This window comes from Pongo abelii, chromosome 1 (genome assembly GCF_028885655.2).
Source record: "Pongo abelii isolate AG06213 chromosome 1, NHGRI_mPonAbe1-v2.0_pri, whole genome shotgun sequence".
NCBI classification, from domain to species: domain Eukaryota; kingdom Metazoa; phylum Chordata; class Mammalia; order Primates; family Hominidae; genus Pongo; species Pongo abelii.
In genome coordinates, this window is record NC_071985.2 from 186,300,650 (window position 1) to 186,326,086 (window position 25,437).

Genomic DNA, 25,437 nt, shown 5'->3' on the forward strand with positions numbered 1-25,437 from the left:
AGACATTCAGGAGCTGAATTCAGCTCTGGATCAAATGGACCTGATAGATATCTACAAGTCTCTCCACCCAAAACCAACAGAATATACATTCTTCTCATCACCACATGGCACTTACTCTAAAATTGATCACACAATCAGAAGTAAAACCCTGAAAATGCAAAGGAACTGAAATAATAACAAACAGTCTCTCAGGGCACAGTGCAATCAAATTAGAACTCAAGATTAAGAAAGCCACCAAAGCCACAGTACCACATGAAAATTTACCAACCTTCTCCTGAGTGACTCTTGGGTAAATAATGAAATCAAGGCAGGAACCAATAAGTTCTTTCAAACTAGTGAGAAAAAAGACAACATACCAGAAATAATGAAATCAAGGCAGAAATCAGTAAGTTCTTTGAAACTAATGAGAAAAAAAGAGACAATATACCAGAAATAATGAAATCAAGGCAGAAATCTATAAGTTCTTTGAAACCAGTGGGAAAAAAGAGACAACATATCAGAATCTTTGGGACACAGCTAAAGCAGTGTTAAGAGGGAAATTCATAGCACTAAATGCCTACATTAAAAGTTAGAAAGATACGAAGTTAACAACCTAACATTTCAACTAAAAGAACTAGAGAACTGAGACAAACACACTCGAAAGCTACCAAAGGACAATAAATAACCAAGATCAGAGCTGAATTGAAAGAGATAGAGATATGAAAAAAAAAAAACCCTTCAAAAAATCAATGAATCCAGGAGGTGGTTTTTTTTTTTAAACTTAATAAAATAGATAGACTGCTACCCAGACTAGTAAAGAGGAAAAGAGAGAAGAATCAAATAAACACAATCAGAAATAATAAGGGATATCACCAATGACCCCACAGAAATACAAACGACCATCAGAGAACACTATAAATACCCCTATTTATATAAACTAGAAAATCTAGAAGGAATGGATAAATTCCTGGACACATACAACCTCAAAAGACTGAACAAGGAAGAAATTGAATCCCTTAATAGATCAATAACGAGTTCCAAAATTGAGGCAGTAATGAATAACCTACCAATCAAAAAAAGCCCAAGACCACACAGATTCAAAGCTGAATTCTACCAGAGGTACAAAGAACAGCTGATACCGTTTCTACTGAAACTATTCAAAAAAAATCAAATGAGAAGGACTCCTCCCTAACTCATTCTATGAGACCAGCATCATCCTGATACCAAAAGCTGGCAGAGCTACAACAACGATGAATAAGAAAACATCAGACCAATATCCTTGATGAACATTGATGCAAAAATACTCAACAAAATACTGGCAAGCCAAATCCAGCAGCACCTCAAAAAGCTTATCCACTACAATCAAGTTGGTTCATCCCCAGGACATAAGTTTGGTTCAACATACACAAATCAATAAATGTGATTCATCACATAAACCAAACTAAAGACAAACCCACATGATTATCTCAATAGATGCAGAAAAGGCCTTCAAAAAATTCAACATCCTTCATGTTAAAAACTCTCAATAAACTAAGTATTGAAGGAACACACCTCATAATAATAAAAGCTGTACATGACAAACCCACAGCCAATATCACACTGAATGGGCAAAAGCTGGAAGCATTCCCCATGAAAACCAGTACAAGACAAGAATGCTTTCTCTCACCATTCCCATTCAATATAGTATTGGAAATTCTGGCCATGGCAATCAGGCAAGAGAAAGAAATAAAGGTATTTGAATAGGAAGAGAGGAAGTCATATTATCTTTGTTTGCAGATGACATGATCCTGTAGTTAGAAAACCCCATTGTCTCAGCCCAAAAGTTTTTTAAGCTGATAAACAACATTAGCAAAGTCTCAGAGTATAAAATCAACGTGCAAAAATAGCTAGCGTTCCTATACACCAACGACAGGCAAGCAGAGAGCCAAATCATGAATGAACTCTCATTCACAATTACTACAAAAAAAAACTAGGAATACAGCTAACAAAGGAAGTGAAGAACCTCTTCAAGGAGAAATACAAATCACTGCTCAAAGAAATCAGAGAGGACACAATTGGAAAAACATTCCATGTTCATGGATAGAAAGAATAAATATTATAAAAATGGCCATACTTCCCAAAGTAGTTTATTGAGTCAATGCTGTTCCCATTAAACCATCATTGACATTCTTCATCAAACTAAAAAAAAAACTATTTAAAAATTCATATGGAACCAAGAAAGAGCCTGAATAGTCAAGACAATTATAAGCACAAAGAACAAAGCTGGGGGCATCATGCTCCCCCACTTCAAACTATACTATAAGGCTATAGTAACCAAAACAGCAGGGTACTGGTACAAGAACAGACACATTGACCAATGGAACAGAATAGTGAATCAGAAGTAAGACCACACACCTACAATGATCTGATCTTCAACAAACCTGAGAAAAACAAGCAATGGGGAAAGGACTTTCTATTTAATAATGATGCTGGGAGAGCTGGCTAGCCATATGCAGAACATTGAAACTGGACCCCTTCCTTACACCATACACAAAAATTAACTCAAGATGGATTAAAGGACTTAAATATAAAACCTAAAACTGTAAAAACTCTAAAAGAAAATCTAGGCAATGCCAATCATGACTTAGTCAGGAGCAAATATTTCCTGATGAAATCACAAAAAGCAATGGCAAAAAAGGCAAAAATTGACACCTGGGATCTAATTAAACTAAAGAGCATCTGCACAGCAAAATAAACTATCATCAGAGTGAACAGATAACCTACAGAATGGGAGAAAATGTTTGCAATCTATCCATCTGACAAAGGTCTAATATCCAGAGTCTACAAGGAACTTAAGTTTACAAGAAAAAAACAAACAACCCCTTTAAAAAGTGAGCAAAGGACATGAACAGACACTTCTCAAAAGAGGACATACATGCATCCAACAAACATATTTTTTAAAAAAGCTCAACATCACTAGAGAAATGCAAATCAAAATCACAATAAGATACCATCTCATGCCAATCAGAATAGCTATTATTAAAAAGTTAAAAAACAGCAGATGCTGGCAAGGTTGCAGAGAAAAAAGGAATGTTTTTATGCTGTTGATGGGAGTATAAATTAGTTCAACAATTGTGGAAGACAGTGTGGCAATTCCTCAAAGACCTACAGGCAAAAATGCCATTTGACCGAGGATTCTCATTACTGAGTATATACCCAAAGGAATATAAATCATTCTATTATAAAGATACATGCACGTGTATATTCATTGCAGTGCTATTTTACAATAGCAAAGACCTGAAATCAACCTAAATGTCCATCAATGACAGACTAGATAAAGTAAATGTAGTGATGGTAGCAGTTGGCTCATCTGGAGTGGCCATTGCAAAAACACCAGCTGCAGCATAGGAGGCATGGCTGGGGTTGTAAGCTCTGCCAGTCTGGTGGGACTCAGGAACAGGTGGGAGCCCCACCCTTTACCAAACTGGTGGGGCAGGAGCCCCAGGCTCCCAGATGCAACTGCAGCCACCCAACCATGACTCTAGACCTGAGAATCCCTGTGCTCTCAGAGACCCAGAAAACCCCTACCCCCACAGGCTTGGAAGGGCCTACTCCCACTGTCTGGTCTCTCCCCACTCCTGGTGCCCACTCTGGTGCAGAGCAAAGTTGCGGCCAAGCCTGAGTGCTGTCACAATCCAGCCAGGTGTGTGAGCACTGAAGGTGGCACTGACATGCCAGCCCCCTGCTGCCTTGGCCCCCTCGGAACTTTGGGTTCCAATGAATATTGGGGGGAGAGGCTGAAGGATGGGTAAAGGTGGCTCAGTGCAGGCCTCCAGGCACCCCTTGGCACAAACAACCTGGGCTCCATGGACAGCATGTTGATGATGGCAGGAGGCAAACAGGCCCTTGCACAGAAAGGGGTGGGTCCTGGTGAAACCCTACTTTCAAGCTGGGGGCCAGACTGCCAATTCCAGGTTGAGTTCATGGCCTGGACTTAGAACTTATGGTGTATTTTTTGGGCCCACCCATGGCCACCCATGGACCAATCATCATGCACTTTCTCTCTTCTGAGCCCATAAAAACCTTGGAGTCAGCCAGGCTCAGACAAATGTTGGGACTACCAGCTGTGGGAAGGAGATACCCACTCCGGGTCTCCTCAACTCACTGGGATGACTTGCCTATGGGAAGGAGCTATATCCACTGTGGGTCTCCTCTCTGCTGAGAGCTGGACACCAGTCAGATGGCCTGCCTGTGGAAAGGAGCTATCCAGTGCAGGTCTCCTCTCCACTGAGAGCTGGACACTCATTGGGACAACCTGCCTGCAGAAAGGAGCTTCCCACTTTGGGTCTCTTGAGAGCTGTTCTGTTGCTCAATGAAGCTCCTCTCTGCCTTGCTCACCCTCCAGTTGTAAGCATACCTCATTCTTTCTGGACATGGAACAAGAACTTGGGACTCACCAAATGGTGGGACTAAAAGAGCTGTAGCACAAACAGAGCTGAAACATGCCCCCTACTTGACACATTGCAGGTGATGAGGAGAGATGACCTACAGCCCTTTGGGAAGCCCAGGCCTAGGGCCTCTCTGAGCCAGGGCTATGACACCTTCTTTGGGGCTCTGTGATTCCTGGCATCCCCAAGCTTCCAGGCACCACTGCTGTCCCCAATGGTTGCAGTGGAAGCTGCTTGTAGTATGCCTGGTCCAGCTACAGCCTTGCATGGAGCCAGTGCCTGTACTGGTGCCTGGAGCTGCTCATCCTGCCACAGCCACCATACCCAGCAGCTGTGTGCACTTGCCAGACCCCATGCTCACTCACACACCCCTCACCACTCTGCATCTGGCGTGCCATTGGCAGCCATGGAGCCAGGCTGGTAGCATAAGCTGAGCACAGCCTGCCAGGCCAAGTGGGCAGAACAAGCCCAGTGGGCCCATGCAAAACTCAGGCCAAGGTGCCACTGGCCATAGAGATTTCCAGCTGGAAAAATGACACCCCAAGGATCCTGCAACAGTGGTATGTACACATCATGGAATACTATGCAGCCATAAAAAGGAATGATCTCATGTCCTTTACAGGGACATGAATGGAGTTGGAAGCCATTATCCTCAGCAAGCTAATTCAGGAACAGAAAAACAAAAACTGAATGTTCTCACTTATAAGTGGGAGCTGAATGATGAGAACACATGGACACATGTTGGGAGAGCAACACATACTGGGCCCTATTGGGGGTGGGGTTAGGAGGAGGACAAGCATCAGGAAGAATAGTTAATGGATGCTGGGCTTAATACCTAGGTGACGGGATGATCTGTGCAGCAAAGCACCACGGCACAAGTTTACCTAGGTAACAAACCTGCACATTCTGCACATGTACCCCTGAACTTAAAAGTTGAAGAAAAAATATAAAAACAATAAAAAAATAAAAATTGTAAATTTGGTAAAAGAGAGAAGAAAAAAATCAATATAAGCACAAACATATTCATAACAAAATAATTAAGAAATAATCACAACAACTACAGTCCTTTTTTGTATCAATGATCACATGGTCACAGCTCTCATTTATAACTACCTTGCTCCACAATACATTCCATATGCCCTTTGCCTTCAGCAAACACCTCAATCAGTCATGCTTTTTTGCCTGCTATAGTGATCCAAACCTGTTGCGGGAAGTCAGGGACCCCAAACAGAGAGACCGGCTGAAACTATGACAGAAGAATGTGGGTTATGAAGATTTTATGGACATTTATTAGTTCCCCAAATTAATACTTTTGTCATTTCTTATGCCTGTCTTTACTGCAATCTCTAAATGTACATTGTAAAGATTTCATGGACACTTATCACTTCCCCAATCAATACCCTTGTGATTTCCTATGCCTGTCTTTGCTTTAATCTCTTAATCCTGTCAGCCGAGAAGGATGTATATCGTCTCAGGACCCTGTAATAATTGCGTTAACTACACAAATTGTACAGCATGTGTGTTTGAGCAATATGAAATGTGGGCACCCTGAAAAAAGAACAGGATAACAGCAATTGTTCAGGGAATAAGAGAGATAACCTTAAACTCTGACCGCCGGTGAGCCGGGCAGAACAGAGCCATATTTCTCTTCTTTCAAAAGCAAATGGGAGAAATATCGCTGAATTCTTTTTCTCAGCATGGAACGTCCCTGAGAAAGAAAATGCGCACCTGGAGGCAGGTCTCTGAACTGGCCCCCCTGGGGTGTACCTGTCTCTTATGGTCAAGATTGCAGAGGTGAAATAAACTCGTCTCCCATAGCGCTCCCAGGCTTATTAGGAAGAGGAAATTCCCACCTAATAAGTTTTGGTCAGACCAGTTGATCTCAAAACTCTGTCTCCTGATAAGATGTTATCAATGACAATGGTGCCCGAAACTTCTTTAGCAATTTTAATTTCATTCCGGTCCTGTGATCTCGCCCTGCCTCCACTTGCCTTGTGATATTCTACTACCCTGTTAAGTACTTGATGCCTGTCACCCACACCTATTCGCACACTCCCTCCCCTTTTGAAAATCTCTAATAAAATCTTGCTGGTTTTTGTGGCTTTTGGGGCATCACGGATCCTACCAATGTGTGATGTCTCCCCCGGATGCCCAGCTTTAAAATTTCTCACTTTTGTACTCTGTCCCTTTATTTCTCAAGCCAGCCGATGCTTAGGAAAATAGAAAAGAACCTACGTGATTATCGGGGCAGGTCCCTCGATACAAACCTTCATTGTTGCAGGATCTACGTCATTAGTAGTCCTGCCTCAATTGGATTGTTGTATTTTTCCATTTACTTTAATCACAGTGCACTACACTACTAAGACATGCCCTGTGGTATCTCCTCTATTCCAGGCATACTCTTCCTTAAGTTTATTGGTAAAAGACCTACCAATTTCACATAGATAATCAATGTCAATCACCCCAGTTAGTATCATAACTCTCTTTGATTCAGAGACATGAGAAGCCTGAAGTGGTTAGGGAGCAGTCTTAACTTCAAGTTCAAGAGTATAATTGATATGTCTCTGGGTGGAAACATTCCTCTCTTCAGAACTGAGACCTCTAGGCACACAGAGAACAATTTTGTAGGACAGAAAATTTTTTTTTGCTATTGGATCAATAGTGACAATGGTGAGTTGTTCCATTCCTATTTCCATCCCTGGATTGCTGGATCCATGAATCTTGGCTATGAAAGAAACAGTACCAGATATTGGACATTAATTGATAGCATATACAGTCTGCTGGAGAACCTTATGCCAGTCTTACAAGGTATTGCCACCAGACTGCAGTTGCTTCTGAAGTTATTTCTCTGGACCTGAAATGCATAAATGGAAAAGATAGACTCAGCAATTGGCAAGAAAGATTAAAAAGAATGTAGAGGTTTGATATCTGCTGCTTCATTCAAATCTTCCCATATGTCCTCATTCCAATTTTCAAGCTCCCATTACTTTCATCAATGCTCTCATTTTAATAGAAGACACCCTTCAAGGTTTAGAATTTAATTTGCATTTTAATTCAGACACTGGTAGGATTAGAATCTGGATTTAGTTTTCAGATATTTCAGTCTGCAGTTACATAACATAAGAGTTTCTTTCGTGACAAACATGGAAACTTTCAGGTCATTTGCACTGGAAATTTGAATGCTGATCTCATCTTTTTCTTTCCCCACTTTATCTAGTGCAGTTAAGAGAAATCAGGCAATCTTTTTTTCTTTTTTTCACTGAGTTGAAGCTCACAACCAGCCAATCTTAATAAGTTCCTTAATTTCACTAAAATGTTATAAGGTATCAAATATGTGGTCACCCTGAACCTTCCCTTCTATGAGGTTGCCTTTCATAAGGCATTTGATGAGTAGTATCCCATGATATTTTGCTAATCTCTATTAAGACATCATGCCATGGACTACCAGTGTCCTCTTTACCACTGAAAACAGTAATTGGTTACTTTTTAACTAGTCAGATTAGGGAATAAATTCCAGGAAACCCAGAATCAATTCAGAAAACTCATACTTGGCCAGGCATGGTGGCTCACGCCTGTAATCCCAACACTTTGGGAGGCCAAGGCAGGCAGATCACTTGAGGCCAGGAGTTTGAGACCAGCCTGACCAACATTGTGAAACCCCTTCTCTACTAAAAATATGAAAAATTAGCCAGGTGTGGCAGTGTGCACCTGTAATCCCAGATACTTGGGAGGCTGAGGCAGGAGAATTGCTTGAACCTGGGAGGTGGAGGCTGCAATGAGCTGAGATCAGGCCATGGCACTCCAGCCTGAGAAAAAAAGAGTGAAACTCTATCTTGAAAAAAAAAAAAAGGTCATACTTAAGATTCAGTCTCTCTAGAACCAGTCTTTGGACTAAAATGTGTCTTAATCAGGGATTTACCAGAGAAACAACCTGTGGAAGAGATGCCTATCCAGGGTAGAAGATAACCTGGCAAAAGAAAGTGACTGGGTCCATGTCCCCTGCCAGCCAGCCAGAAGCTCTCCTGCCCCCTTCTCTGACTCCCCAAAAAGCAACTGAACCTAAGACAGGCACAAGGAGGCCAGGTTGTCTGTTTGATGGGATAACCAACTAAGTAGGGCAGGGCAGAGTCCTGGTCACCCAGCACCAAGGGTCTGGGGTGGGCAAGGCAAGAAAGGCAGGTGCTCACTCACCAATCCACTGGAGGAAGAAGTCATATATATTGGGGCTTGAGGCTCTGCAGGTGAAGAAGTTGGTTGGGTCAAATAGTGACTAGGGGGTTCCCAGAGGAGGCACCTTGATAAGCAGGGTGGGAACTTCAGCTGCCCAGGCATAGGACACAGGTCCAGGCCTCCTCCCCACATCATAGCCTGAGCCCTTTGTTCTCAGGAAGAGCAGCTCTCCCAAGAACACCTCACCCCTGTGGCTACACACAGCTTTGACACAGTTGGACTCAAATGTTCTGGAAGCCAGTGAACTGTTCAAACCAGAGTGGGTAAGTGTAGAAAATCTGGTGGGCCCAGGATACCCTTTGTTCAGACTCCCCATCTCCTGGATCTGAAATAACAGAAGGCCAAGGCCACTTAGGAATCCAGTATCACCAGTAAGGCCCGAAGTCTCTGGGAGGGAAGGGGAGGAGATTGCCCACGCAGTCTGTGGGAGCTTCCCTCCCTCCTCCTGTACCTCCCTCTCCTAAACATCTCTGGTTTCAGTGCCCACTTTAGCCCCACATCCACTGTTCTAAGTCCAAGCCACCCTCTTCTCACACTGGGGTTAGCTCAACAACCTCCAAATTAGCCAACTTGCTTCCACCTCACACCTGCCACCAACTCTCTACTGCACTGCAGCCAGAAAGCACTTTCTCACCACATGAAAGCATTTTCTTTATAAAAGTAACAGTTGCTTGTTGTGCAATAGGGAAATCATCTTTATTCCACCCTTGTTGTATCATTCCACACATTTAAAAAATATTTTTCAAATTGACACATAATAATTGTACACATTTAGAGGTACTTTGTGATGTTTTCATACATACAGTGTATAGCAATCATTGGCAATTAGCATAGCCATCAGCTCAAACATTTGTCATTTCTTTGTGTTAGGAACACTCAATATGGTGTCTTCTATTTGAAAACATATATTGTTGTTAGCTATAGTCATCCTACAGTGCTATACACATGAAAACTTATTCCTCCTGTCTAGCTACAATTTTGTGTCCTTTAAAAAATCTATCACTACCCCTCCCTTCCCAGACTCTAATAACCTCTGCTCTACCTTTTACATCTATGAGATCAACTATTTTTAGCCTCTGCATAAGGGTGACAACATGCAGTTTCTGTTCCTGGCTTATTTCAATTAATATAATGTCACCCAGTTCCTTCCATGTTGCCACCAATGACAGCATTTTATTTTTTTTATGGCTGAACAGTAGTCCATTGTGTGTATATATTAATTTTCTTCATCCAGTCATCTGTTGTTGAACACTGGATTGATTTCACATGTTGATTATTGTGAATCATGCTGCAATAAACATGAAGGTACAGATATCCTTTCAGTACACTGATTTTCCTTCCTTTTCCTTCCTTTTGATAAATACCCAGTAGGAAAATTGCTGGATCATGTGTGAGTTCTATTTGTAGGTTTTTGAGAAACCTCTGTGTCATTCTCCATAGTGGTTGTACTACTGTACATTCCCACCAACAGTGTATAGGAGTTTCCTTTTTTGGCATTCTTCCTAGTGTTGTTTTTGTTGTTGTTGCCATTTTGTCTTTTTGATAACAGCCATCCTAACTGGGATATGATATGTCATTGTGCTTTTGATTTACATTTCCTTGATGATTAGTGATGTTGAGCATTATGTTCATATACCTGTTGGCCATTTGTATGTCCTCTTTTGAGAAATATCTGTTCAGATCATTTGCTCGTTTTTAATCAGATTTTTTTCTGAGTTGAGATGTTTGAGTTTCTTGTATACTGTGGATATTAATCTGCTGTCTGATTAATAGTTTGCAAATCTTTTCTCCTGGCTATCTTTTCACTTTATTGATTATTTTCTTCGATATGCAGAAACTTCTTAGTTTGATATAATCTCATTTGTTCATTTTTCCTTTGGTTGCCATTGCTTTTGAGGTGTTATTCATAAAATTTTTTCCCAGACCAATGTCCTGAAGCATTTCCCCCATGTTTTATTCTAGCAGTTTTATGGTTTCAGGGTCTTAAATTTATGTCATTAATCCATTTTGAGTTGGTTTTTGCATGAGAAATAGGGGTCTAGTTTCATTCAACTACTTATGGATATCCAGTTTTCCCAGCACCGTTTATTAAAGAGACTGTAATTTCCCAATGACTGTTCTTGACACCTTTGTCAAAAATCAGCTGACTATGGATATGTAAATTGATTTCTGTGTTCTCTATTCTCTTGTATTTTTCTATGTCTGTTTTTATGCCAGGACTACTCTGTTTTGGTTATTATAGCTTTGTATATATTTTGAAGTCTGGTAGCATGATGCCTCCAGTTTTGTTCTTTTTCTCAGCATTGCTTTGACTATTGGGGTCTTTTGTGGTTCTCTGAATGTTTGAAGTTTTTTCTATTTCTGTGAAGAATGTCGCTGGTATTTTGATAAGGATTGTATTGACCCTGTATATTGCTTCATGCAGTATGCTCATTTTAACAATATTAATTGTTCAAGCTCATGAACATGGGATGCCTTTTCATTTTTATATGTGTCCTCTTTAATTTCTTTTATCAATGTTTTATAGTTCTCAGTATACATATTTTTCACCTCCTTGGTTAAATTTATTTTTAGGTATCTTTTGTAGCTATTTTAAACAGGATTCCTTTCTTAGTTTTATTTTCAACTAGTTTATGATTCATGTATATAAGTGCTACAGGTTTTTGTATTTTGATTTGTATTGTGCAACTTCACTGAATTTGTTTATTGGTTGCAACAGGATTTTTGTTTTTTGGTAGAGCATTTGGGTTTTTTCTCTTTTTTTCTTTTTTCCTTTTTTTTTCTTCTTTTTTTTTTTTTTTGCAGTTGCAAGATTTAATAGAGTGAAAACAGAGCTCCCATAAAATGGGAGGGGACCCAAAGGGGATTGCCATTGCCAGCTTGAATACTAGGTTTATATCCCGATCATTGTCCCTCCCACTGTGCTCTCAGGCAATAGATGATTGGCTATTTCTTTGCCCCCTGTTTTAGCCTAATTAGCATTTTAGTGAGCTCTCTTTACTGCCCGATTGGTTGGGTGTGAGCTAAGTTGCAAGCCCTGTGTTTAAAGGTGGATGTGGTCACCTTCCCAGCTAGGCTTAGGGATTCTTAGTCAGCCTAGGAAATCCAGCTAGTCTGTCTCTCAGTCCCCTTTCTCAACAGGAAAACCTAAGTGCTGTTGGGGAGGTTGGCCAATGACCACTCTAACTGCTTCCTGCTGAATTGGGGCATAGTAGGGGTCATGCAGTTGAGATTTCCTCAGGAGCAGTGCTGTCGATGTCATCAACATTGGAGCATGGGCTGGCAGGCCGGTCCAGGGGTCTGTGGTAGATCTTAGTCATGGACTGCTTCTGGGGCTCCATTTAAAGAACTATTTGTAGTTTTACAGCTTTGATTCTGGAAGAGATAAACTTAACAAGGAGGTTAAAGATACAGGGATTGAAAGGTATGGCCCGCAGTGCAGGGGATTATTTCTTTGGCACACTTCACAGGCCCTGACTATCTGCTTGATAGTTTTGAAAAGGCCTGGTCCAGTAAATAATAATTTTGCCTGCTGATGGGTGCTATCAATTCCTAAGTGAAAGGTTTGGTGAAGGGTTTTAAATCATTTCCACTGGTTAGCTGCAGGCAAAAGTATTTTTCCTTCTTTGGTGGCTAGCCATCCTGAGGAGAGGAAACTATGTCCTCATGAGTTTCCCCATTCTATTTCTCTTGCTGAGTACTGGGGCTTGGTTTCTTGGAGGGGATTACCCCATACTATGGGTCCTTCTATAAGCATTTCTAATGCAGGGTCCTACCTTGCAGCTATTTTGGCTTCAATATCCGTTTGGCAGTTCCCTTCTATTTCCCTTTCTTTTCCTTTCTGATGACCCTGGCAGTGTAAGATTGCCACCTCTTTAGGTTTCTGTACAGCCAATAATAATCTCCTGATGGCTTCCTGATGTTTGATAGGTGTTCCCTTGGAAGTTAAGAATTCCCTTCCTCTCCATATTGCTGTGTGGACATGGAGGACTAGGTAAACATACTTAGAGTCTGTATATATATTTACCCTTTTTCCTTCTCCTAATTCTAGTGCCCCAGTGAGAGCTATTAGTTCTGCCAGCTGAGTGCTAGTTCCTGGAGTGAGGGGATTATTTTCAAGTATTCCATTAACACTGACCACTGCATACTCCACTTTTCAAAGTCCTTTTTCTACAAAGGAACTTCCATCAGTATACAAGCTGAGGTCACGATCAGTCAAGGGAACCTCTAGAAGGTTTGAGCAATTACTTGTTGACAGTTATGTGCTATTTTTTCTTCATTGTCTGGAACAAATGTGGCTGGATTAAGAGTTGCACAAGTGCACAGTCACAGCACTGGCCCTTCAGGTAATAGATACCGATATTTAAGCAAATGGTTGTCTGACAGCCACAAGTCTCCTTTAGCAGTGAGTATGCCATTCACATCATGAGATGTCCATACAGTAAGATCTCTTCCCTGTATCATTTTAACTGCTTCAGATACTAAGACTGTTACTGCTGCCACTACCCATAAACAATAAGGCCAACCCTTTGCCACTACATCAATTTCCTTACTCAGGTATACCACAGGTTGCAAGCTGGTCCCTCAGACCTGTGTAAGGACTCCTAGAGCTATTCCTGTTTTTTCTGTGACATATAAAGAAAAGTCTTGCCATGTTGGCAAGCTTAACACTGGGGCTTAGGTTAGGACCTTCTTTAGGGCCTGGAAAGCCACTTATGCTTCAGGTGTGCATCTTACTAAATGGATATTGGCTTTCTGAATTTCCTTAATTAGTGTATATAATGGCCTGGCTATTTTGCTGTACCAGGGAATCCATATTTGGCAGAAGCCTGTTATGCCAAGGAACCCCCTTAGTTGCTTTACGGTTTTGGGATGAGGAAAAGCCAGGATAGGCTGGATACATTCCTCACTGAGGGCCCTGGTGCCCTTGGATAATTTTAGCACTAAGTATTTAACCTACTGTGAGCAGAGCTGAGCCTTTGGTTTGGAAACCTTATAGCCACAGGTGGAGAGGAAATTAAAGAACGCTTGGGTGGCTTGATGGCACAAGGTTTCTGAAAGGGCAGCTAAAAGTAAATCATCCACATACCAAAGGACAAGAGAGTCCAGGTATGAGAACTGGCTCAAGTATTGAGCTAGTGCCTGGCCATATGGATGGGGGCTATCCCTGAACCCTTGGGGTAAAACAGTCCAGGTGAGTTGAGACATTGGGTTAGAAGGATCTTCAAAGACAAACAAAAATTGAGAGTCAGCATGTACAGGGATGCAGAAAAAGACTTCCTTAAGGTCCAGGACTGTAAACCACTCTGCTTCCTCTGGTATTTGGGAAAGCAGAATATAAGCGTTAGGTATGGCTTGGTATAGAGGGACAATGGCCTCATTGATAATCCTGAGATCTTGCACTAGCCTCCACTGCCCATTGGGTTTCTGTACTCCTAAAATTGGAGTACTGCAGGGGCTATTGCGTGTTTTTACTAGGCCTTGGGCTTTTAGGTCCTTAAAAATCCTTTGGAGGCCTTGCTAGGCCTCGGGTCTAAGGGGGTACTGCCTTTGGTAGGGAAAGGAGGCAGAATCCTTTAGTTTAACTTGAACAGGGCAGGCACCTTTGCTCATCCATATTGTCCTTCTGTTGGCCAGACTGCAGGATTAATTCCTTCCTCAAGCAGGGGACAACAAATGGGTGTTCCTTCTCCTATGTTTGGTGTATAATGGCCCCTGCTTTTGCTAGGATGTCTCTTCCTAACAAGGAAGTGGAGCTTTCAGGCATAATTAGAAAGGCATGTCAAAAAGTAAAGGTCCCCAGTCACAACTTAGTGGCTGGGAGAAGTATCTAGTGACTGGCCATCCTAGGACCCCTCGGATAGTGACAGATCTGGAGGACAGTTGTCAGGGACAGAAGAGTAAGACTGAGAAGGCTGCACCAGTGTCCAGGAGACAGTTAACCCCCTGGCCCTCAATGATCAAGCATACCCAAGGCACTGTGAGGGTGATGACATGGGCTGGTGCTCACCCTGGCCATCCTCAGTCCTGCTGCTGGATCACCTGGTTAGTAGTTTCTGACTCAGAGGACCTTCATTTCCTGGGGCAGTGGGCCTTCAAGTGATTCTCTTGACATAAGGGGCATGGATGAGGGGGTGGCTTATTTCTATTCAGACAATCTTTTTTAAAGTGTCTTTGTAGACCACACTGGAAGCAAGCCCTATTAGGCATTCAATTTGCCCAGCTTTCCGTGTTCCAGAGCCTCCAGAGTCCACTTGCCTGAGGGCCATGACTAAAGTGGTGGCCTTTTTCTTCTCTTGTTTCTCCCATTCTGCCTGCTCCTCCTGATCTCTATTATATAAAAAAAACAAGGTTGCCAAGTGCAATAGTTCTAATAGCTCTATTAGAAGCCATGGGTCATGAGGCTATGAACCCAGCAACTAAGTTTTGCTCTGCGCCTAAGGCGGACTTTTGAAGTTTTTTTCTAATGTCTGCAGCTGACTGAGTGATAAACTTATCTTTTAAGATTAGTTGGCCTTCAATAGAGTCAGGTGACAGAGAGGTATGCTTCCTCAATGCCTCCTTTAGTTTCCACAGAAAGGCAGTAGGATTTTCTTCCTTTCTCTGTGTTACTGTGGACATCATTGAATAATTTATGGGCTTCCTCCTACTTTTCCTTAGTCGTTCTAGCATGCAAGTTAGCAAATATCTGTGGCACCAATCTCCATATTCTGATTCTGCATCCCAATGAGGGTCTACACTGGGAACTGCATGCAGGCCTGTGGGGAATTGTTCTGTTTCCTCTGTTGTCATCCTGTCATTGACCTGACTGAGATAAAAGAGATGACCAAACTCAGGCTGCAGTTACAGTGGGAAGTCTCTCATTTGGGGTTAGTGTCTGATCTAGCAGTAACATTATATCTCTCCATGTCAGATCAAATGGTTGTCGTAACCCTTGTAAAACATCAATATAGCCATCAGTGTTATCTGAGAATTTACCTAGGTCTATTGTAATTTGCTTCAAGTCTGACAGGGAAAAAGGTATGTACACTCTGACTGGGAAAAATTGTCCAGAATACATCTTAGGGGTGTTTTTGCCTTGGGGGGAATGTTTCCCATCTGAAAATAAACATAGGGATGCCAGTACCCTTAGTCATTTTCTGATGAGCATTAGTCCTAGAGAATCCTGTAAGGATCTAATGCTTATTCCTTTGAAGGTGTGTAACCTCTCAATGATCTCTGTTTATCAGATTAGTTACTTTCACTGATGTAGCAGTCCTGCACCTATTTTCCTGCCTTTCCTGACCACTAAGAAAGGGGACGGGGCTGCTGGATTCTAGAGGTCCTTTACCAGCATGCCCAACATTGCTGTTGCACTCAGAGATGAGTTCTTTTCTAGGGTGCATAACCACCAGTGGACCTCTGCTTATCGGATTAATTATGCTCACCAATGGAGCAGTCCTGAACCAGTTTTCCCATCTTTCTTGACCACAAAGAAAGGGGTCCAGGCTTCTGGATTCTAGTAGTCATTTACCAGTTGCCCAACATTGCCTTTGTGCTCAGGGGTGAGTTCTAGAGCTGGGCTGGGTTCCTGAGTATTTCCTAATAACCCAGATGCCCCATCAAGATGCATTCCTACAAGCAGCAGTTCTCCCTTATGCAAATTCATTTCAGAGAGGGTGTGGGTAAACTTTGAGTCAGGATTGAGATAGAGTTTTTTGATTCTGTAAGCACTTTAAGGCGTGGCTGAGTGCAACAGCTCAAACGTTTGAGCAGACCAGTTATTAGGCAATTTTCTTAACTCTTCTTCTACAGGAGTTTCCCTCAATTATTGAATACCCATTGTGTTTTTTTCTCAATCATCTGGGAGGAACCATCTATTGTCCTGTCCTGAAGGGAGTTCCTCCTAGGTCTGGTTGGACACTTGTATGGTAATTAAGATTTAAATCCCCTGTCAGGAAATCTGCTGGGTTAAGGGAATTTTCAGTGGTTAATGTTAAATTATCTTTTTCTAACAGAATAACCCCATACTTTCAGATTTTTGAGTTAGTCACCTACCCTTTTTGCTTTTTTGACTTAGGAGAGTTCTGAACTGGTGAGGTGGGCTCACAATGAGGTTTCCTCTAAAGGCTATTTTTCTACTTTCTTCTGTTAGAAAAGCAGTTGCCACTACAGATTGAATGCATCTGAGCCACTGGCAGGTTCCTGGGTTAAGGATTTTTGATAGGAAGGCCACTGGTTGTCAGTGGCCTCAGTGCTTTTGGGCTATGCCCTTGTTTACACTGAAAACAAGTGGTATTGGAGTGTTATAGGGTCATGGAGAAAACCTTCAATGATCAATTATAGGTTTTAAATTTACCCTGGCTTTTAAAGAAATAGGGTATACTGGTTTTTCTTTACTGCTTCTATCTTTCTCTTTCTCTCTTTCTTTCTCCTTTCTGTCTTTGTAGATGGATTTTGGAAACACAGTGGAAGGATGTTCACTGGTTGCTCCAATTTGCCACTATAGGAATATGTGCCTCCCTTTTATTTTCTCAATTTTCTTTCATCCTGATCTAGTATGTTTTTGTAGACCCAGTTCCAGTTGTCAAAGTACTAGGTTATCAGTTCTGAGGCCCTGGGAAGGGTGGTGGGGAACAGGTCCCACATAACTGCCCATGTGGAGAGCTGTATGCCTAAATTGGGAGAAACACCAGGGACAAGACTCCCTGGGTTCATAGCCTAGGGACCTAAGGATGCAGCATAGAGCTTCCTTAGATCCCTTTGGAGATACAACCTGCCCTAATACTTGGGAGAGGAAGTGAAAGCCTGAAGTATTAGTATCTAGGAGGCAGGGATCAGAGGAAGTCAATTCAGAAATAAGGACAATTTTGGGGCTACCCTTTCAAGAAAGTCATGGTCAGGACCCAGGAGATATGGGTCAGAAGGAAAGGTAGGGGCGCATGCATGGGCGACTGTTGAGTAGAGACTTCTGGCTGTGCCATGATCTCAACTGGCTAATGCCAGGAGTTCGGGAGGACAGCTTTCTGCCTCTAGTCCACCCTTGGCTTCCCGAGGAAAATTGAAAGCAGAAGCTGGTTCCAGGCAGACCAATGCTCCCAACCCAGAAAAGGCTGGGGGTTGTTAGAAAGCCCTTTCCCAGACAGCCTTACACCTGAGTCTTTAGTCCGGTGGCCACGCTAATCATTTTTAACCCCCCAACAGGTGGCTGGTATTTTCCTCCAATTCTAAGGAAGGATAGGACAGAATAGCAAGAGAAAGTGGTCCAATATTACTCACTGCTTTGGATGTCCCTTCTTAGTCACCAAAATGTTATTGGGGGGTCCTTTTTATTAGAATTCCCAAGATGATGGTGGGCCACTTCCAAGATGATGGCAAGCCTCTTGTTCTCTGACCTGGGGTTCTTGGCCTCACAGATTCCAAGGAATGGAATCTTGGGCCATGTGGTGAGTGTTATAGCTCTATCAGAAGCCATGGGACATGGAAGAGAACCGAGGAACCCAGCGACTAGTGTTCAGCTCAGTTAGGATGAACCTGAGCCCTTAACTGTGCGGGAACAATGGTGAGCCTTTAGCCCAATCGGGAGTGGCAATGGGCACCTTGCTGGATCAGGAGTGCTGCTGAGGCCCTGCCAGATCCAGAGGGGTGGAAGTCAGTGGTGGTTCTGCAGGCAAACAGATGTGGTGAATGGCAAGCAGTAGCTCAGCTCAAGCCATAACAAACATGGACCAAAAGAGTGTGCACTTGCAAGATTTAACAGAGTGAAAACAGAGGTCCCATAAAATGGGAGGAGACCCAAAGGGGGTTGCCAGGTTTTTTCAGTATATAATATTATGTCATCTGTAAACAAGGACAGTTTCACTTCTTCCTTTCTAATTTAGCTGTCCCTTATTTCTACTTTTGCCTAATTGCTCTAGCAAGTGCTTCCAATACTATGTTGAATATGAATGGTGAGATAGGGCATCCTTGTCTTGTTGTGATTCTTAAAGGACAAACTTTCAGCTTTTCCCCCAATCAGTTTGTTAGCCACAGGCTTTTCATAAATGGCCTTTATTGTGTTTAAAGCATTTTCATTGAGGACCTACATGTGAAGGCCTCTGTTCCAGACATCTCAGAGAACAGAGACCGAAACCATTCTGCCTTTTCATTCTATGGGAAGTACAGATAATAGACAATTCAGTAAAATAATCACAGACAGCAATGAGTGCTGAGAAGAAAGACAGTGCTATGGGAGACACTAAAGGGAAGGACCTGCTTAACTAGGTGATCTGGGAAGGCCTCTTGTTATAGACAAGACTTAAGGTGAAACTCAAGTGATGGTGAGACTCTGGCTATGTGAAGCACAAGGGAGGAACATTCAGTGTGGGAGGAACAGCAAGCACAAAGTCTCTGGGGTGGGAAAGATCATGGTGTATTTTAGGAGCTGCCCCATGGTAAGACAGTCACCTGAGAAGAGGTTGAAGAGATCACATGGATGGTGACATGTGCCCTATAACAGGGTATGATAAGAATGAAGAAGGATAATGGCTAAAAACATTTTGCTCCATGCCCAGCACCTAGCAAGTATTATCCAAAGAATACTCAGATATTAGCAAAACTGAAGTTAGGAATTTGAAATGACGATCCAGACACTCACACTCACATGCTTTGTAATCTGAAAGTCACTTAACATCTCTGAGCCTTGGTTCACCTGTCTGTAAAATAAGGTTAACGTTAATGACACCTAGTAAATTCAGGAGTAGCTGTGATTGTGCTTAGCAAAGGTTAGACACTCAGCAAATACAGAAGAGACATTTTGAGGCTTAATGGCATGCTGGCACTGTGCAAGGTACTGAGGTAACAAAACCTCCCTTTCTCAGAATCACCTCTGCCTCTCATTCCAGGTAGGAAGTGATGATACCGAAGGTCCTCAGCTAAAACTAAACATATTTCTGTGCCTTCCATCAGACTAGAAAAGCAAGCAAATATTTAAGTATTAAAGGTTTGTGCCTGGAAGATACAGTTTTTGTAGAGGAGTAAAAGTAAACAAGAAATGTATCAAACTCACCTTTATCAAAACCCAGAAATCAAGTCCCTGGGCTGATCTACCCACAGGAGTAACTGCTTCAAGATGCCACCAAGGGACATCTTGGTGTTCCCTCCTCTGCCTTGGCTTGCCTAAACACTGAATAAGGAAATATCCAGCAACAAAAATATCAGTTTCATTTTTACAATGTGGCATTCAAAACTGAACTGAGTCTCTTCAGGATGGTGATATCATCAGTTCAAAGTTTTGCTTATTCCAGCTGTCACTCATTGATTAAATCAGTAGGTATTTCTTGGGTATCATCAACAGACACGGTCATCTGCTTCATGCAATGGGAAGCAAAGGACATAGCAGCTGAGTTACCACCTTTCAGGAGTTTTTGTGGAGGTATCTGAGTAGCAAATAAATGGGATAGGTCAGGCTCAGTGTCTCACACCCATAATCCCAACACTTTGGGAGGCCAAGGTGGGCAGATCACCTGAGGTTAGGACTTTGAGAACAGCCTGGCCAACATGATGAAACCCTGTCACTATTAAAAGTACAAAAATTAGCCAGGCATGATGGTGGGTGCCTGTAATCCCAGCTACTCAGGAGGCTGATGCAGGAGAATCACTGTAACCTAGGAGGCTGGGGTTTCAGTGATCTGAGATCGTGCCACTGCACTCCAGTTGGGGAGACAGAGCAAGGCTCTGTCTCAATAAATAAATAAATAAATAAATAAATAAATAAATGGGATAGATATATACTTGTTAAGTCTTGACACTCACAAGCACACTTTTCTAAGAGTTACATTCATACTCTACATACGGCTCTATATTCTGCTTTTATCACTTTCCCATATGCTTTACTCATATCATTAAACATTCACCATAAACATCGCTTTCAATGACTGTGCTACACCTAACCCCATGGTTGCCATTCACTTTCTCACAGGAGCTGCCCTGGATAGTGAGACTTGCATTTATGCCAATATGTGGAGTTCATAATCTGACACATCTTCTTGCTATTTGGAAATACTGAATAAAATTTAGCAAACATGAAACACCCCCTGGAAAGTTTAGGGGCTGCCATCTGGACTGGAGGCTCAACTTAATCATGACCTCATTTAAATGAATGGTTAACAGGAAAGTCTCTGGAGCCTGACTGCCTGGGTTACAATCCTGGCTGTACCTCTTACCAACTGGGGGATTCTGGACAGGGAGCTACCCTGATTGCGCCTTAGCTTTCCCACCTATAATATGAAGATTTTTTAAAAATCTTTTTTGTAGAGTTTTTGTGAAGAAAGCATGTAAAATTTTGGCTTTATGGCCAGAACATAACAAATGCTCACTAAATGTTGGCCATTACCACATATTGAGCCCAACTCTAAAGAAACTGAGAATCTAGGGAGGGGAAAAAAAAAAAAAAGCAGAACGAGAATTCAAAGCCAAAATCTATGACTTCAGAGCTACTGTTGCTCATGCTATGGGAGAAAAACAGGTGCTGATCCAAGTAGGGAAAGAGTCAGGGTCCAAGGGTCCCTAGTGGGAGTTAGGGAGGGAGTGATGGCTGGTGGAAAGTAGCCACAGAACTAGGGGAGGTTGGGTGGATTGAAGTGTAAATAGTTACATGTCCCTACTCTTTGGTTTGGATAGGAGCCCAGGATTTGAGGCAGAAAGAAAAGAACTCTGACTCTCTGGGTTCTGGAATGAGTCACCTGCCATGAGTGGGGCAAAGGAGGAAGGTGTTGGGCATAAGAGTTTAGATGGATTAGGGAGCAGGAGGAAATGGGGCCCCCGGGAGACCTGAGTTCCAAGGAATTCTTTCTGAAATCTACTTTGATTTATGTTCTGAATTGATGACTTTTGGTGTGACCTTATGAAAAAAGTGAAAGGAGTGGTAATTTGAAGAGGAGCTCATCCCATTTCTGGTCTTTCATTTATGATCTCCATGAATCTGCCAGTGATTTTTCCTTTTTCTAGTATTTACCAACTGGTAAACTCCTCTTTGTCCTTAAAGACCTCTTTGCTTATTTATTTTCTCTGTCTCCGAATGGCCCAAGCCCACGATTTATTCCTTCAGTACACCCTCTATAATGTTTTAACAATAATTTATTTTGTTCCTTTAGCTACTAAACGGTGAGGTTAAAAAAAAACCTTTGTTTTTGAATAAATAAATGAGTGAATAAGTGTATAATTCTATGAGATATTCAGAGAAGTGCCTGTAATCCCAGCACTTTGGGAGGCCAAGGCGGGTGGATCACGAGGTCAGGAGATCAAGATATTCAGAGAAGTGATTGTTATCCCACCCATTTTAGTTTTCTAGGGCTATTGTGAAAAAAATAATACCAGAAAGTTGGTGGATGTAGGAGTCCCGCACCTGTTTTCCCACCTTTTTTGACCACAAAGAAAGGGGTCCAGGCTGCTGGATTCTAGTAGTCCTTTACCAGTGTGCCTGACATTGCCTTTGTGCTCAGGGGTGAGTTCTGGAGCTGGGCTGGGTTCCTGAGTATTTCCTAATAACCCAGATGCCCCATCAAGATGCATTCCTACAAGCAACAGTTGTCTCTTATGCAAATTCATTTCAGAGAGGGTGTGGGTAAACTTTGAGTCAGGACTGAGATAGAGTTTTTTGATTCTGTAAGCACTTTAAGGCGTGGCTGAGTGCAACAGCTCACACATTTGAGCAGACCAGTTATTAGGCAATTTTCTTAACTCTGCTTCTACAGGAGTTTCCCTCAATTATTGAATACCCGTTGTGTTTTTTTCTCAGTCACCTGGGAGGAAGCATCTATTGTCCTGTCTTGAAGGGAGTTCCTCCTAGGTCTGGTTGGACCTTTGTATGGTAATTAAGATTTAAGTCCCCTGTCAGGAAATCTGCTGGGTTAAGGGAATTTTCAGTGGTTAATGTTAAACTATTGTTTCTAACAGAAAAGCCCCATACTTTAAGATTTTTGAGTTAGCAACCTACCCTTTTTGCTTTTTTTGACTTAGGAGAGTTCTGAACTGGTGAGGTGGGCTCACAATGAGGTTTCCTCTAAAGGCTAATTTTCTACTTTCTTCTGTTAGGAAAGCAGTTGCCACTACAGATTGAATGCATGTGGGCCATCCACAGGTTCCTGGGTTAAGGATTTTTGATAGGAAGGCTACTAGTTGTCAGTGGCCTCAGAGCTTTTGGGCCATGCCCTTGTTTACACTGACAACAGAGTGGTATTGGAGTGTTATAGGGTCACAGAGAAAACCTTCAATGATCAATTATAGGTTTTAAATTTACCCTGGCTTTTAAAGAAATAGGGTACACTGGTTTTTCTTTACTACTTCTATCTTTCCCTTTCTCTCTTTCTTTCTCCTTTCTGTCTTTGTAGATGGATTTTGGAAACACAATGGAAGGGTGTTCGCTTGTTGCCCCCATTTGACACTATAGGTATATGTGCTTCCCTTTTATTTACTCAATTTGCTTTCATCCTGATCTATTATGTTGTTGTAGACCCAGTTCCAGTTGTTGAAGTACTAGGTTATCAGTTCTAAGGTCCTGGGAAGGGTGGTGGGGAATGGGTCCCACATAACTGCTCATGTGGAGAGCTGTATGCCTAAATTCGGAGGGACACCAGGTATAAGACTCCCTGGGTTCATAGCCTAAGGGCCTAAGGATGCAGTGTAGAGCTTCCTTAGATCCCTTTGGAGATACAACCTGCTCTAATACTTGGGAGAGGAAGTGAAAGCCTGAAGCATTAGTATCTAGGAGGCAGGGATCAGAGGAAGTCGATTCAGAAGTAAGGAGAATTTTTGAGCTACACATTCAAGAAAGTCATGGTCAGGACCCAGGAGGTATGGGTCAGAAGGAAAGGTAGGGGCAAACTCATCAGTGTGTTGTGTGATGTGGGGAGGGTGGTGGGATAGCATTAGGAGATATACTTAATGTAAATGACGAGTTAATGGGTGAAGCACTCCAACATGGCACATGTATACATATGTAACACACCTGCAAGATGTGCACATGTATCCTAGAACTTAACGTATAGTAATAATAAAAAAAGAATGAAATCATGTCCTCTTTAGCAACATGGATACAGCTGGAAGCCATTACCCTAAGCCAATTAATACAGTAACAGAAAGCCAAATACTGCATGTTATCACTTATAACTGGGACCTAAACTTTGGATACACATAGACACAAAGATGGGAATGGCAGACACTGAGGACTCCAAAAAGGTATGTGATGGAGGGAGGGGGAAAGGATGGAAAAGCTACCTATTAGGTACTGTGTTCACTACCTGGGCTAGGAACCCAAACTTCAGCATCATGCAATATACTCATGTAACAAACCTGCACATGTACCCTCTGAATCAAAAATTTAACAAATAATATTTTTAAAAAAGAGAAAAAAAGAAATAAAGCCATGCACCTACAGCCATCTGATCCTCAACAAAGTTGACAAAAATAAGCAATGGGAAAAGACTCCCTATACAATAAATGGTACTGGGAAAACTGGGTGACCATATGCAAAAGAATGCAACTGGACCCTGACTTTTCACCATATACAAATTAACTTAAGATGGATTAAAGGGGCCGGGCATGGTGGCTCATGCTTGTAATCCCAGCCCTTTGGGAGGCCGAGGCGGGCAGATCACGAGGTTAGAAGATCGAGACCATCCTGGCTCATACAGTGAAACCGCATCTCTACTAAAAATACAAAAAATTAGCTGGGCGTGGTGGCGGGCGCCTGTAGTCCTGCCTACTCAGGAGGGTGAGGCAGGAGAATGACATGAACTTGGGAGGCTGAGTTTGCAGTGAGCCAATGTCGAAAAAAAAAAAAGAAAAGACGGATTAAAGGTTTAAATGTAAGACCTCAAACTATAAGAATCCTAGATGAAAACCTAGGAAACATGATGATTTACATCAGCCTTGAGAAAGAATTTATAACTAAGTCCTCAAAAGCAATTGCAAAAAACTAAAAATCCACAAGTGGGACTTAATTAAAGTGCTTCTGCACAGCAAAAGAAACTATGAGCAAAGTAAACAGACAACCTACAGAATGGAAGAAAATATTCATAAACTATGCATCTGACAAAGGTCTAAGATCCAGAATTCCTAAAGAAATTAAACAATTCATTTTTTTATTATACTTCAAGTTCTGAGATACATGTGCAGAACATGCAGATTTGTTACATTGGTGTACATGTGCCATGGTGGTGTGCTGCACCCATCAACCCATCATCCACATTAGGTATTTCTCCTAATGCTATACCTCCCCTAATTCCCCATCCCAGACAGGTCCCAGTGTGTGATGTTCCCCTCCCTGTGTCCATGTGTTCTCATTGTTCAACTCCCACTTATGAGTGAGAACATGTGGTGTTTGGTTTTCTGTTCTTGTGTTAGTTTGCTGAGAATGATGGTTTCCATCTTCATCCATGTCCCTGCGAAGGACATGACCTCATCCTCTTTTATGGCTGTATAGTGTTCCATGGTGTATAAGTGCCACAGTTTCTTTATCCAGTCTATCATTGATGGGCATTTGGGTTGGCTCAAAGTCTTTTCTATTGTGAACAGTGCCACAATGAACATACATGTGCATGTGTCTTTATAGTAGAATGATTTATAATCCTTTGGGTATATACCCAGTAATGGGATTGCTGGGTCAAATGGTATCTCTGCTTCTAGATCCTTGAGGAATTGCCACACTGCCTTCCACAATGGTTGAATTAATTTGCTCTCCCACCAACAGTGTAAAAGCATTCCTATTTCTCCACATCCTCTCCAGCATCTGTGGTTTCCTGACTTTTTAATGATTGCCATTCTAACTGGCATGAGATGGTAT

At 42.1% G+C, this 25,437-nt stretch overlaps 1 protein-coding gene across 1 annotated transcript in view; it reads right to left on the minus strand.

The window, feature by feature from the left end:
* Positions 1–8,802, minus strand: part of LOC100441499 (cytochrome P450 4X1) — a 58,947-nt gene extending 50,145 nt beyond the window's left edge. Inside the window, exon 1 of the mRNA XM_063712594.1 lies at positions 8,598–8,802. Within this exon, the coding sequence (XP_063568664.1) occupies positions 8,598–8,771 (174 nt within the window). The 5' untranslated portion in view covers positions 8,772–8,802. The remainder of the gene's footprint in view (positions 1–8,597) is intronic.
* Between the last annotated feature and the right edge of the window lie 16,635 nt (positions 8,803–25,437).